The sequence below is a fragment of the Gossypium raimondii genome, chromosome 4 (assembly GCF_025698545.1).
Source record: "Gossypium raimondii isolate GPD5lz chromosome 4, ASM2569854v1, whole genome shotgun sequence".
NCBI lineage: Eukaryota > Viridiplantae > Streptophyta > Magnoliopsida > Malvales > Malvaceae > Gossypium > Gossypium raimondii.
Window position 1 is genome coordinate 8,104,598 of NC_068568.1, and position 14,613 is coordinate 8,119,210.

Consider the following 14,613-nt stretch of genomic DNA (forward strand, 5'->3'; position numbering starts at 1 on the left):
TTTTTTATTTTAAATTTAATTCTTGCATTTTTAATTTTTAAAAATGGTTGTGCTTTTTTATTTAATAACCTTTCGTGGCTTCGTCTAATTTTGTTGTTTGTGTTCAAGTGGTAATTTTAAGAGTTGGAACACTTTTTTTAGCTTTTGATATGTTCGTAACTTTATTTTTTTAGAACTACACAATAAATAAATAAATAAATAAAAATTTTGAAGAAGAATTATTTAAAAATAAATTATGAAAAATTAAAAGAAGTTAACTTTAAAAGATTCTAAACTTATAAAAACATGTGCTCTTTATTCCTTGAATGTTTTTTTTAAATTTTGGACTTACCCCGAATTACCTAAAATTAGTTATTGATTATTTTTATTTTCTTTAAAAATTATTAAAAATATTTATAAAAAATTTAAAATTTTAGTAAATAATGTCTTAAAATCAATTCATGTTATCAAAATAAGTCCAAAATCTTAAATCCAAAACTAGTATGAAAAATCGAGAAATAAATTGAATTCAAGTGAGTTATGTGAAAATATAAAAGATTCAAGTTTAGTTTAGTATTGTTTCTCGAAAGTGTTTTTGAGCCAAAATTATTTTGAGTAAAAGTTAAAATTTTTAATTCTGTTTTTTGCTAAAAAGTATTTTTATAAAATATTTGTGTCTAAATAATATTGATACATCTAATCCAACTAAACTCACCCTAGCTAAGGTCTTTTAATGGTCAGAATTTTTTTTCTTTATTCCTTAGAGCAATCACGAATGTTAATGGCCAAACAGGTCGCGTTGACTTACTAAATTTGAAAGTGGAGCCCCTCATTTTGACAAAAGTCTAAAGGCAAGTATTTTTAATGTAGTATATTTTGAAAATAAAACATATTTAAATTTAATTTAAACTAATTCAAAAAATTATTTTTACATTAACATTTTATAGTTAAATTTAAATAAAATATTTTTTATCTATAATTGATATGAATTAAATTAAAGAAAGACATAATTGACAAATTACACACAAAGTCATACTATTTTTCCCAACTTGGTACTTATATATATATATATTTTTTGTTAGAAGTGGTACTTAAATTATTTCTGTTATTTAAATCACTCCAAATTTTAACACCATAAAAAATCATTGACCAGTTATATTGTGCCACATTAGCACCAATGCATTATTTTTCTGATCTTATAATTTTATATTATTATTAATTAAAAATAACTATATTAATATTAAAAAAATAAAAAAAATTCCCTCCCTCTACCTTTACCCCTACCTTTGTCTCTCTCCCCTGACTCTCTCCCTAACATTCAAATGCCATAAAGTAGATGAAATTTAACCTAAAAAAAACTATTAGTTTCAATGATTTAAACAAAAACTCAAAGATGCCCAAATCTAACAAACCTAGAATTTCATACTAAATCAAATTACAAGAAGTTAAAATTAATTAAAATAAAAAATTCAATTAATTATTGTTTTTGTGCTTCTATATCAACATAATATTACATGATTTCATTGAAAAGGATCTATTTTCATAACGTTTGGGTTTCAACCATTGTTGATAGAGGCTTGTGAGTAGAGTGAGAGGGACGATAGGAGGTGAGGTGGGGTGGGGTGGGGTGGGGTGGGGGGGACGGGAAGAGGGGATGGTAGGGGAGGGAGAGGGACAATAGGAGAGGGAAGTATTTTTTTTAATAATATTAATATAAAATTAGAAAAAATAACACATGGGTGTTGATGTGGTACAATATAATTAGTCATTGGTTTTTTTAAGTAATACTTCTCACCAAAAAAAAGGTTTCGGTAAAAGCAGTTTAGAGTGAAATTTGTCAATTAAGTCTTAAAAAAAATACCTGTTCAAATCCAATTTAATACAAATTCTAATAAATATTTAATTTTTGCTCGTTATTTCTAATATTGTCAGTCATTTTAAATTCCAATGAATATTTAAACATAAAGCATATGCCTTTTTTTATGCTGCATTAATACAAATTTACCCTTGTAATAATTATATATATACAAGGGTAAAATGATAGTTTCTTATGGTGGAGCCGGGCGGAGCGAGACAAGTATTTACCATAATCACTCTATACTCATTGTCCAAAAAATTCACTTGCCCTATCCTGCCCCACATCCACTTTTTTATTATTTAAATTCACTCTAATTGAAGTGGAATGGTTCGAAATCTATCGAGTGATTTAGGTTTTTTCATCCTAGGCCATTTTCATAGTGTTGGTAACATCAAAAAACATTTTGGCTTGATAATCCATTCCCTCGCTTCATCTTCAATTAGGTGGAAGATACCCAACTACCACCAAATCCTTTGGTTTCACATGAAAATATGACTCGATTACACTGTTACTAATATGCAAAAATATGTTAGATTTATCCATGTTTTTGATAAATTGTGATAAATTTTCCCTATTTGCATACATCGTAATGTTGTGATTAAATTTGAATTGCGGAATCACAATTTGATTCTAGATTTCCTTAAATCCTAAACTAAAAAACCTAAAATGAACCTTATTTAAATTGAAAATATCCTAACTCAATAATTTTGAAATTCAATACGTAAATGTAAATACAATTTAAAAATATCATTACATATAAAAACTCGAAATTATTGAGTTAGGATATTTTTACGGACAATGATTTTTTTAGGTGGGCCATCTAGCTGAACCATTGCACATATACTTCAATGGCTCGAAAATTATTGTTATGGATAATTCCTCATATATGCTCTTCTTAGCTCGTTGGTCTTGAAGCTTAACCCACAGTCATTTTTTACCCTCTTAGATCTATCATATGGAGCCTTTTGTATGGTTGTTGAGAACCACAACAATTAAATCCCACTTAAAAAATATAAATTTAGTAGATAGCAATAAGTAGGGTTGTATCTACAAATATAGGTAATAATTTTATTTTTTAAAATAAAAACAAGCTACATAAATATGATGTGGGGATTTTAGAGAATAACTAAAATCAATTTTTTTTTTGGGTGAAAAACAAAACCAAAGTTATCACATCAAATTACTAAAAGTAAATAAACCACTTAAAATTGAAGGAAAATCAATAAGATGAAGCTCTAGCCAAAGGTAAAATCTCCATTCGGTTTACAAATTTGTTCATCAATAAGTTTCCAAAATCAGGATGGGGGATTCCGAAATCATTCTGACCCTGTCTCACTAAAATTCAAATATCTCATAAAATGAATTTTTTTGCTTACTTCGTTTCTTTTATGAGAAACTAGACTCAAATATCTTTAATCTCATATTTTTTTAATCCTCTAATTCGATTTCCACAATTTATGGTGATTTTTCAAAGTTAGCCTACTGCTGCTGTCCAAACAGCAATCAATTTTGGCTTTTCGTCTAATCCCTTATTTTTGTGTTTCGGGTACACACCTGGTATTGTTTCACTGCAAATACGCTCCCAAGCACTCCAAAACCTAAAAATAAATATTTAGAGCCCAATTTAGATCACTAACAAAAACTCACAACTGAAAATCGTCTACATCAAAATCAATAGCGAACCTAAACACTTACTGGCAACGAATCGAAATTTCTAACGCTCAATTTGCTTGTGAAGCCGCAACTGATTTCTGATTTTTGCCTAAACCAAGAGAGCCAAAACAATCCTTTTTAGGAACTAGCTAAGAAACGATAAAATAGAGGCAGTCAGATACTTACAGAACGAGTGTATACAATTGCTGGCTGGAAAGTGGGCTAGTATGTAACAACCCGGTTTTGGGTCTAGTCGAAACAGTGGTTTCGGAACCACAAATCCGACGAGGAAAAAAAATGTAATGGCCTGAATTTTCAAATGTGTCGGAATGGTGATTCGAGATCACTAAATTCGACAAATGAGTAGAAAATATTATTAATTTAGTGAGTATAAGTTAAATGTGAAGTTAGGAAAAATTTTGAAATAGTGAATAGTGCACTAGAAATAAATATTAAAATAATTAGAATCGAAAACGAGGTATTGAGACCTCAGAGATTTTAAACCGAGCCATAAATATTTTTATAAATATTTATGGAGTGTTAAAAAGTTAGTATTAAAGTTTCGTCAAGAAATTTTAAAGTTTCGATAATTAATTGAACAAAAAGGACTAAATTGTAACAAATGCAAAATTATAGTAAATGATTAAATAGCTTAAATGATAAAAGGAAGAGGGCTTAAAAGGAAAATAGACCCAAGGTCATTTGGGCTGGACGGAAAATGCAGAAAATCAGGAGAATTAAGGGCAAAATTGAAATATTGCAAAATTTACTTAATAAGGTTAGGACCAAAGTGGAATTATCTAGATTTCTCTTCATTTTTCTGCATTCTCATCAGCTAAAACACCATGGAAGGGTTTCTTCAAGCTGGTTCTTCATATTTTTACTGCAAGTAAGTTCAATTCTTGATCATTTCTTGAAATTTTTGTATTTTTATGACTTTTACAACTAGGCCCACTTGTTGAATTCATTAGTTTTTGATTTTATGAAAGAAGTTGAAAGTTGATATGAATATGTGCTGGAAGTATATGATGATTTAGCATGAAATTAGAGCTTTAAATTGTTCATATGCTGATTTTATTGAAAGAATTGAATAGAAAGTGAATGTTTGGGACCTAATAGTAAAAGAGTTTGAAGTTAGAGCTATATGTGGAAATTCTGAATTTCAATAGTTGTAAAATAACTTATAATGTCTAGGTAAAGTATTAATTGAGAGAATTAGATCAATTGAGGGGTTAATTGAGAAAGAACTGAATTGTATAAACTGTGAAATTTGGGGCAAAATAGAAATCAACATTTTGCACTAAAACAGTTTTAGACAGCAGCAGTAGTCTAACTTTGAAAAATCACCAAAAATTGTAGATATTGAATTAGAGGATGAATAAAATATGAAATTAAATCTTATTGAGTCTAGTTTCTTATAAGAGAAACGGTGTAAGCAATGAAATTGTAAATCATGAGATATAATGGATTTTGTGAGACAAGGTCAGAATGAATTCGGGTTCCCCTATTCTGACTTTGGAAAATCATTAAAAATTTTACAAAAATTATTATGAGTTATAATTTATATGGTTAGAATCCTTAATGAGTCTATTTTCAGAAGAAATAAACGGAAACATTATCCGAATTCTGTACAGTGAGACAATTAATTTTTAGTGAAGAGTGGTCGGAACTGTCAGACAGCAAAACGGGGGAAAAAAATTCTGAAAATTTTATGGTAAGAAGATATGTGAATTTAGTTTCGGGGAAAATTTACGGATCTTAATTTGGATCTCTGTAGCTCCGGATAAAAATAATTTAGTGACTCTGACTCGGATAAACAGTTTTGAATATACATGTGAGTGAATAGTGAAATTATAGTTAATGTTGTTTAAGTGTATTATACACATTAAGGATGTGGAATGGAGAGGAGGAGGGGGAAAATTGGGAAATGTATGAATGATTTGTGTATAATTGGTCATATGCTTGATTATAATTGATAAACGATAAAATAGAAATGATGCTTATATTTGTGCATTATTGGATATGGTTTAAGCTCATGTGTGAAAATAAAGTTTCATAATGCGTGTGAATAGTATATTTGGTATCGATTGGGCATGAAGTAATGTCATGAATGGTTTATGAATTAACATCTGTTGGTAAATGTGGCACATTAATAAATGTTGTGCTCATCCATGCTTATAATGCTTATGCTATATGTGTATTTGGCTAACATATTTGGTATACATGCTTAGGCTTTGGCCAAGTAATGGTGAATTATGTCACGTTAAATTTATAAGTTATGCATTGAAATGTGATTATTGAATAGAAATTGAAATGGTTTGAATTGAATTATTGAATTAAACTGGAATATTGAAATTGGTGATTGATATGGATTTTATTGGAATTGAAACCGAGAAAGTGGAAATTGATATGTGAGACCGATCTTGAATCAATTACGGAATCTTGAATATTGTTATGTATCTTGCATTGAACTGTGAAAATCTGAAATAATGAATTCTTGCAATCTTGTGAAACCGATTGAAATAAGAAATTATAATTGATCTTGAACTAAGATGGAAATTTATCTTTGAAAGTGAATTAAATACCCTATTAGCTAGTCGTGCTAGTCGGATATAGTTGGCATGCCATAGGATATGGAAGAGCACGGGTATTTGAAACATCGATTAGGCACTTATGTGCCGACTCTCGTTATCTTATTATTGATTCGGCACTTTGTGTGTCGAATCGTTATTCTTATTCATTATCGATTCGGCACTTTGTGTGTCGAATCATTATCTGATTCTTATTCTGATTTAGCACTTTGTGTGTTGAATCTTTCGCTATCGCTACATTCTTGATTCTTGTATCTTGGTGTGTTTGGTTGGAATCCGTGTATCCGTCGAGTCCGAGTCAAGTTAATAGGGGCATATGAAATAAAGTTACTGATAAAACTAAATCTGAATGATAAGACATATGTGAAAAGTGAAATTTGAAATAAAGAAATAAGAATGATAGTTATATATAATTAGTTGATAATATTAAAAGATTGAATTGTTTATTAGTAGTGATAATTGTAATGAAAAGTCTGTGTGTGATTTAATGTCGATAATGATAAATTTTATGAAATAGATTTTGATAATATAAAATGATGTAAAAATGAGAAGTGAAAATGAAATAATTTGAAATAGTGAAATAATATTTGAATTTAATTGAATACAAGTTATTGAAAAATATTTATGGATTTAGTGTATGAAGTGAGTATTTAAAGACTCTAAGCGTAAATTGATTATAAAAAAAACGAATTGACAATGGAAATTGATGATGGATAAATTATTAAAATGGAATGGGAAATTGAAATGAATGTGAAATAATTACTAAAAACTTATGTTGTAAAGTTTAGATATGAAATAGAATAAGTTATTGAATTGAGAATTTCATAAGCGTGTTAATGAATGGTATAGTCAATAAACATTGAATTAAATGGTAATTACGTATTAGTGTTAAACTTAGTGGCATTGAATTGTACGTGAATTAAATGGAAAATTGCTAGTGATATGATTTAAATTGTGAGCATGAGAAATTACAAATTGAATGAAATGGAAATGAAACATTGACTTGTATGAGTATGTATCGGGTCTCATAGGCTATATTTATTAAGATTATAATATTTTGAGGATATATTGTGAAAAGTTATAAAAGCATGTTAATAATTTTGAAGTTTTTAATTTAGATGAAATTTTATATCTCGGTTAAATACATTTACAAGTGTATGTGTTCTGGTAATGCCTCGTACCCTATTCCGGTGTTGGATACGGGTAAGGGGTGTTACATAGTAGAAAAATCAAACAGAGAGGGTGGACTAGGGAGCAAAAATTCGGCAAAGCAAAGAAGAATAGGACAGTAGAAAAATTGGGGAAAAGAGGAGAATGCCGAAATTTGAGAAAAATAAGAACCAAATAGAAACTTAGATGATATCGATAGCTACCCCATATCCCTAAATTTTCTCCCACTAACCCTACTAACCTACAACCACTCAAGAATCCCACTCTGTCGAAATACTTGTCCATCACTACGCAAAAATAACGCCTACACTCCAGCATGGATTCGAACTCAAGACCTCATGCAATCAAACACTCTATTTAACTACTAGACCAGCAGACCCATTCTATTATTTGATTACCAACTATTAAACTTAAGCCCTTTAGGGTAGGTTAAGGCTTTATTTATAAAAATACTGAAATTTGCCCAAGTCATGGCTTGAACTTAGAACCTTCCACACACACCCAGAGTACTTAACCATTGAAGCAAACAAGTACTTATGTCACATAAACACAAAAACAAGAACTGAAAATTTTGGGGCGTTACAACTCATGTACCCTCACCATTTCAATTAACTAATTATAAGTTAGCTCGTGACAGGAAAAGTCGAGAAATTCGACCACTACAAAAATATTGTGAAGTAAACCTAGTGACTTATGCTCTAAGTGTTGCTGAGAGCTTTGATTCAACCGATTCTTCGTGTTATTATGAGGTAGTTCAAGCCTCCGATTCTAGCAAATAGCTCATTGCAATAGAAGAATAGATGGAGTCACTTCAAAAGAACGACACTTGGCAGCTAGTTAAATCACCTATCGGTAAAAAAATCGTTGGTTGCAAATGGGTGTTTAAAAAGAAAGAAGGTTCGGGTTCTAACGACATTAGGTACAAGGCAAGATTGGTTGCAAAGAGCTATAATCAAGTGAAGGGAGCTGATTTTCATGATTTTTTTCTCTCCTATTGTGAAACATACGTCTATTCGGGTGCTTTTAGCTCTTGTGGAATCAAACAATCTTGAATTAGAGTAGTTAGATGTGAAAAATACTTTCTTTCACGGTGACCTTAAAGAAGACATCTACATGCAACAACCAGAAGACTTCAAATTTGAAGGTAAAGAAGATCATGTTTGCCTTTTGCAAAAGTTTTTGTACGGTTTGAAGCAGTCTCCTTGGCAGTGATATAAAAATTCGACTCATTCATGTTAAGTATTGGTTTTTCTCGAAGTAAGTATGACAATTTTGTTTACCTACAATGTCTTGATGATGGTTCTTTTATATATTTGCTACTTTATGTTGATGACATGTTGATTGCGGTAAGAATCCATCTAAAATTGATCGTTTTGAAATCATGCTTAACTTTAAGTTCGAGATGAAAGATTTAGGTGCAGTAAAGAAAATTTTGGGGATGGAAATTTTGAGAGATATACATTCCTAGAAATTGCTTTTATCATAACAAAGGTACATCAATAAGATCCTTTAGCAATTTAAGATGCGAGATGCAAAACCGATAAGTACTACTTTAGCTGCACATTTTAAACTCTCAATTTTAGATTTATCACAGAATGAAGGAGATGAAAGGTACATGTCAAAAGTACATTATTCAAGCATAGTTGGAAGTTTGATGTATGCAATGGTATGCACTCATCCCGATATTTCACATGTTGTTAGTCGATACATGACCAATCTTGGTAAGTTACACTGACATGCAATTAAGTGGATTTTTAGATATTTGTAGGGTACTTTTAACATGTGCTTAGAGTTTGAAAAAAAACTCAAAAGGGTTTAGCCAGATATGTTGATTCTGATTATGCAAGAGACTTAGATCGAAGAAAGTCTCTCATAGGTTACCTATTTGCTTTAGGAGTTGTGCCATTAGGTGGAAAGTTACACTTCAAGCTATATTGTCTTTGTCGACTACTGAAGCATAATACATGGCAATTACTGAAGATATAAAAGAAGCAATTTGGTTAAGGGACTTGTTTAGTGATTCTGTAAGTGAAAAAGAGGCAACTGTCGCCTATTGTGATAGTCAAAGTGGCATACATCTGACCAAATATCAAATGTATCACGAAGAATGAAACACATAGATATTCGTTATCATTTTGTTTGAGAGATGACCATTCGAGGGATGTTCAAATTCTTAAAATTGGCACAGAACACAATCCGGTTGACATGTTGACAACAAGTCTTCCAGTTTAAAAGTTCGAGCATTGCTTGGAGTTGATGAGTATCCGACGAAGATCAAATTAGGCCCATAATAGGGATTTGGCAAGAGAGTTAAGTCAAATACGAGTTAAGGTGGATGGAGTTATGCCTTGCATTTTAGACTAAACAGTGTGTGACGTCGCAATGAAGAAGTGTTCTTCATCCCGACGAGCAGCCGGCGTCATAACGAGAACAAAGCCCTCGTCCCGATGACGTGATCCTCTTTCGTCTCAAGTTTTTCAGCTTTCTTCTCTCAGTTAAACTTTGTTTTGTACTTTCCCACTTAAACTCTAATTAACCTAGATTTATTCTAGTTAAATATGTTACAAATTTCTTCCTATAAATAGGTCTTAGTTACTTTAGGTTTACAACAACAAAAATATTTAGATTGAGAGAATTTTATTCTTTGTTTTGAAGGATTTATTCTTTTGGGGCTTCGGTTTTCTTTTAATTCTCTCCATCTTTTGTACTCTCTTTATTATAGTAAAATCTCTTTTTGCCCGTGATTTTTTATCCTATTTTTCAGGAGTTTTTTCACGTAAAATTTGCGTGTTCAATTTTCTCGATTTTATTTTATTTGTTTGTTTGTTTGTTGCATACACGAGTTCATTCCCCACATGGTAATTAATTATTATTATTTTCACATTATTTGGGCAAAAAGCCAGAATTAAACTAATTTCTGGTGTTGCCTGACAACTATGTGACACCATTAAAAATATTATTTTTCTTCTTTTTATACTCGGTATATCCGTACATTTTCGAGTATTTTGAAAAAAAAATATAAAGAAGCGACACCAATTTTTTTTTAAAGATAATGATGTGCTAGAAGTTTTGGGGGTGCCACCTGACACGTCGACAGCACCAACTGAGTATGGTAGATTTTACCCATTTTTGTAAATAATTGGTGTGGTGCCAATTCTGATTTTTTTTTTAGATTAATTGGGTAAAAAAACCGAAAAAAAAGAGGAAAGCAGTGGGAATATTAAAAGTAATGAAATTCAAGAAAGTAAAAGAGAGATTAGCATATGAATGACATGCTAAAATGCTAATAAGTTGGTAAATTTTGATTAAGATAATTAATAGGTTGTTAGTAGCAATGAGTTCAAGAGTTTAACTTAATTACTCAAGTGATGTAAATAGAAAAGTAAGTTTTCTACTGAATAAAATTCAAATAATTGCTTAATTGTTTCTTTTAAGGTCACTATTTCTAACCTGCATCAACAATATGTCTCCTGGTTTGTAGGAGCCTTTATTTGAAGAGTATCTTGATAAAGTTCTTGACTCATTGGGATGCCAAATACACATCCTATCCTAGATTAAATAGATATCTTATCCTAAAATTTATAACCCTTTAGATATTTGGTTTTGTTTGTTTAAAAAGAGAAGTTATAATGTGAATAATTTCTTACCCTAATGTTGTACTTCTTATGGGTAAGGAAGGAATCTAGCTTCAGCCATGCACACTCATTTTAAATACTCCTCTTTCCAATCCCGTATTTGTAACCCTAATCCCTTCTCGTTTTCGGCATAGCAAAAGAGCTTGCTTCTTACCTTAAAACTCTCTCTAGAGTGAATACATCAGCCATGGCAATATTCGAAACAGTTAAAATACATGAGATCACTCGAGTCATCCCTTCCTCTGACTCGCCACAGTCAATCAATGAATTCAGTCTTCCACTCACCAAGTTCCCTCCTGCTCTAGCCCTATACTGGTACCAACTCACAAACTCCAATTCCACACCTTCCTATTTCAACTCACAAATCCTCCCTACACTGAAGCAATCTCTTTCTCTTGCACTTGCCTACTACCTTCCTTTAGCTGGTTACCTCAAGCGGCCTTTAGGGTCTTCCAAGCCCATCGTATCATACACTCCAAATGATGGCGTTACTCTCACGGTTGCCGAGTCCAATGTAGCCAACTTCGACACCCTGATTAGCAACGAGATGCATCAAGCAACGGACTTGCATCCTTTGGTACCTCACTTGATTTTGTCTGATGATAAAGCGGAAATACTAGCTTTGCAAATAACACTATTCCCTCATCAAGGGTTCTGCATCGGCACATCAGCACGCCATTCAGTGGTTGACGGTAACACCCGCAAGTATGTTCATGAGGTCATGGGCTTCTCTTTGCAAATATGGTACCGGTGGTAATATCGGGAAAAACCCTTGTTTGCCACCCGAGCTAACCCCATCTTTTGATAGGAGCATTATCAAAGATCCAACCGGACTGGACATGCTTTTCTTGAACAAATGGCTAGCTATTTTCGATGAGGCTCAAGAACCTAACACGAGGAGCCTGAAAATCCCACACCAGTTTCCACCAGTTTCCCAGGAGATGGTTCGAGCCAGGTTTGAGTTTAGCAGCAAAGATGTCCAACAACTTAGAGAGAAGGCTTTATCTAAGTTAGTGATCACCAATGAAAAAAAATATCACCCCTCAACTTTTGTGCTTACACTTGCTTATACAGCCACCTGTCTGGTTAAACCAAAGGAGAAAGTGATAGGGTTGTATTTCGGAATGGACTGCAGGAGCCGTCTAGACCCTCCCGTGCCATTAACATACTTCGGTAACTGCGTTATGAACTATTCAAGCTCTGCAGAAGCAAGAAATTTCATGGGAGGAAATGGTTTTGGCTTCGCTGTAGAGATGGTGAGCGACACGATCCAAAAGATAAAAAAAGGGGTTGTCGAAGGTGCTGAAAAGGATGTTTCGAATTTTTATACTCTAAAACCAGGTACGCAGTTAATTATCGTTGCTGGTTAAAAGTTTACGAGGGAGATTTTGGAGTGATGAGTAAGACAAAGAAGGTGGAGATGGTGTCCATAGAGAGGGATGAAGCTGTTTTCATGGCTGAGAGTAGAGATGGAAGTGGAGGAGTTGAGATTGTTTTGGCATTGAGAAAGCATGAAATGGAGAAGTTTACTGCATTAGAAGTAAGTTTTATATCGATAAAAATAATTTTCTTTCCTTGTCCTATTTCTTATTCTTTTAGTATTTTGTATTATTTATTTCATAACACTCTTATCAGTACGATTTTGGATTATTTTTTATAATACTCAATTTCTTTCTCACATTTTTCGCCTATATGTTTTTAACCTTTTCTTATTTCGTCCCTGTTTTTAACTTTTTTTATTATATATTTTCAACTAGTTTTTTTTACTGATTAATATATTTAATAATTAAATATTATTAAATTAGTTTATATAAATCACTTATATTTAAAATTTTTCATAAATCTTTAAGTCATTTGCTTCTTATCTTTTGTTTTGCTCAACAACGGTGTCAGCCTTCGGGTTGGCTATCGCTCGCCTTTTTCCTCTACCATCAACCCTTTCTTTCATCCTTCTTCTCATCTACTACACATGTCTTCTCTCTTTTCAGTTTGCAGATCTATTTTGTGGGTATCTTTGTTGTCTTTACAAGTTGTGATGGATAGATGACGGTGCCTATCTTTCGTTAAAACTCCACCGGCCCCCAAAAATTTTTCTTGGAAAGTGTGCGGCTCTTCGTCAACTTCTTAATCTGTTTCTATTTTTAGAGTATTTTAGAATAATAAATGATTTCACGTGTCGATTTGGACCCGCGTTGTCTTAAGTTTTATATGTTTTTTGTTTGTTTTTCCATTCTTTAATAAGTCATCAGTTTTAGAAGTTTTTGTCTGCTCTTGTAGCACCTTTTTTTAGTCTTACTTATGCATGCAATCTTAGTTTTACAAGTGATTTTAGGGATAAATTTGTTGTTATCCTCTCTAGTTTTGTGAATGCTCGATTCTTTTGTCGATTTTTGCTCGCCACTTTGGACCATTCGGGGTTGATTTCCTTATCGTATTAAATGCTTGCAATCACTCTAGATATGTCGTGTTTGAGTTGTGACAAAACCAATTGCCAACGTGTCATAATATTCTATTGATGATGAGGCTAAAGCCTTTGTTATGTTAATGGAGCTTGTCCTTCACCATCTACGATAAGTGTTTGCTATTTTTTTCTCTGAATTGTATGGTTCCATTCATTGAATGAATTAATGAATTTACCTTTAAAAAAATATTATTAAGAAATTAAAACATACATATTAAATTTTCAAAAAGTAATAATTGATATTTGAATGAATATATTATTATTTAGAAATTATATATTTATTTAGAATCATATCAATAGCATTAGAGTTGTCCATGGGTCGAGCTGTCCGGCCTGACCCGTAGGCTCGCTTAAAAAATAGGAGGGTTTAGACAAAAATATAGGCTCGAAAAATGGGTTTGTGAAAAAAAAGGCCTGTTTAGAAAATCGATCGGGTCTTGGGTAAGGTTTTTTTTGGCTCGGGCTCGACTCAAATTTTCAATAAAAAAACCCTGTTGTTTTTGCTGTTGTTTTCATGTTTCGCCACTGTTTTCTCACTTTTTGCCATTGTTTTGCTACAATTTTACTATTATGTTGCTACTATTTTGTGTTAATGCTTGGATATTGTATAACGTTTGTTTTATTGTTAATAGTAGCATGTTATTTAAGTATAAACACTTTTTTTAATTTATTTTCTATATGTTGGGAAACATTTATTTTAATATTTTTAGTGTATTTGGTGTATTATATTTTTAAAATTTTTTATATATAAAAATAAAATTAAAAAATTAATACAGTCTGAGCCAGGCCTGAATTTTAGCATTTTTATTTGGGGCCAGACTTGGGCAAAAATCTAGGCCCAATTTTTGGGCCCGGCCAGATAAAAAACCTAATATGTTACATTTCATTCTTTTTTTTTAATTTTAGTAAAAAAAACCCTTGTTTAATATTAAGTTATAATATTTGTTTCCTGTTAATGTCATCTATTCATATACTCGAAGAGGAACTAACAATGTCGATTATACGAATATAAAGTTAGAGGTTTTAGTAATAAAGTTATGAAAGAAATTTGATTCTTTTAGTTAGCTTGACTTGGTCGTTATAAGGAACAATTTGCTTTCGTAGTTGGTTTGCATATGAGTCACCTGCAATCTTCAGCTGTATCTCTAGGCATCTTAGCAAGTGGATCTCAAGCATTTAGCAAGCTATATAAATAGCAAGTGATGTAAACAGAATAATAAGCCTTCTATTAAATAAAATTCAAATCATTGCTTAATTGTTTCTTTC

The 14,613-nt window shown here is 31.7% G+C and overlaps 1 protein-coding gene across 1 annotated transcript; it reads left to right on the top strand.

The window, feature by feature from the left end:
* Nucleotides 1-11,073: 11,073 nt before the first annotated feature.
* On the top strand, nt 11,074-12,256 carry LOC105779072 (phenolic glucoside malonyltransferase 1-like). Its single transcript, XM_052629151.1, has 2 exons — nt 11,074-11,591; nt 11,695-12,256. The coding sequence occupies exons 1-2, from the start codon at nt 11,074-11,076 to the stop codon at nt 12,254-12,256; spliced, it is 1,080 nt and encodes a 359-aa protein (XP_052485111.1).
* The last annotated feature ends 2,357 nt before the right edge of the window (nt 12,257-14,613 follow it).

Coding starts and splice junctions, on each gene's coding strand:
- LOC105779072 (XM_052629151.1), top strand. CDS start 11,074: ATGGCAATATTCGAAACAGTTAAAATACATGAGATCACTCGAGTCATC. Junction 11,592..11,694: donor GTTGACGGTAACACCCGCAA/GTATGTTCATGA, acceptor ATCTTTTGATAG/GAGCATTATCAAAGATCCAA.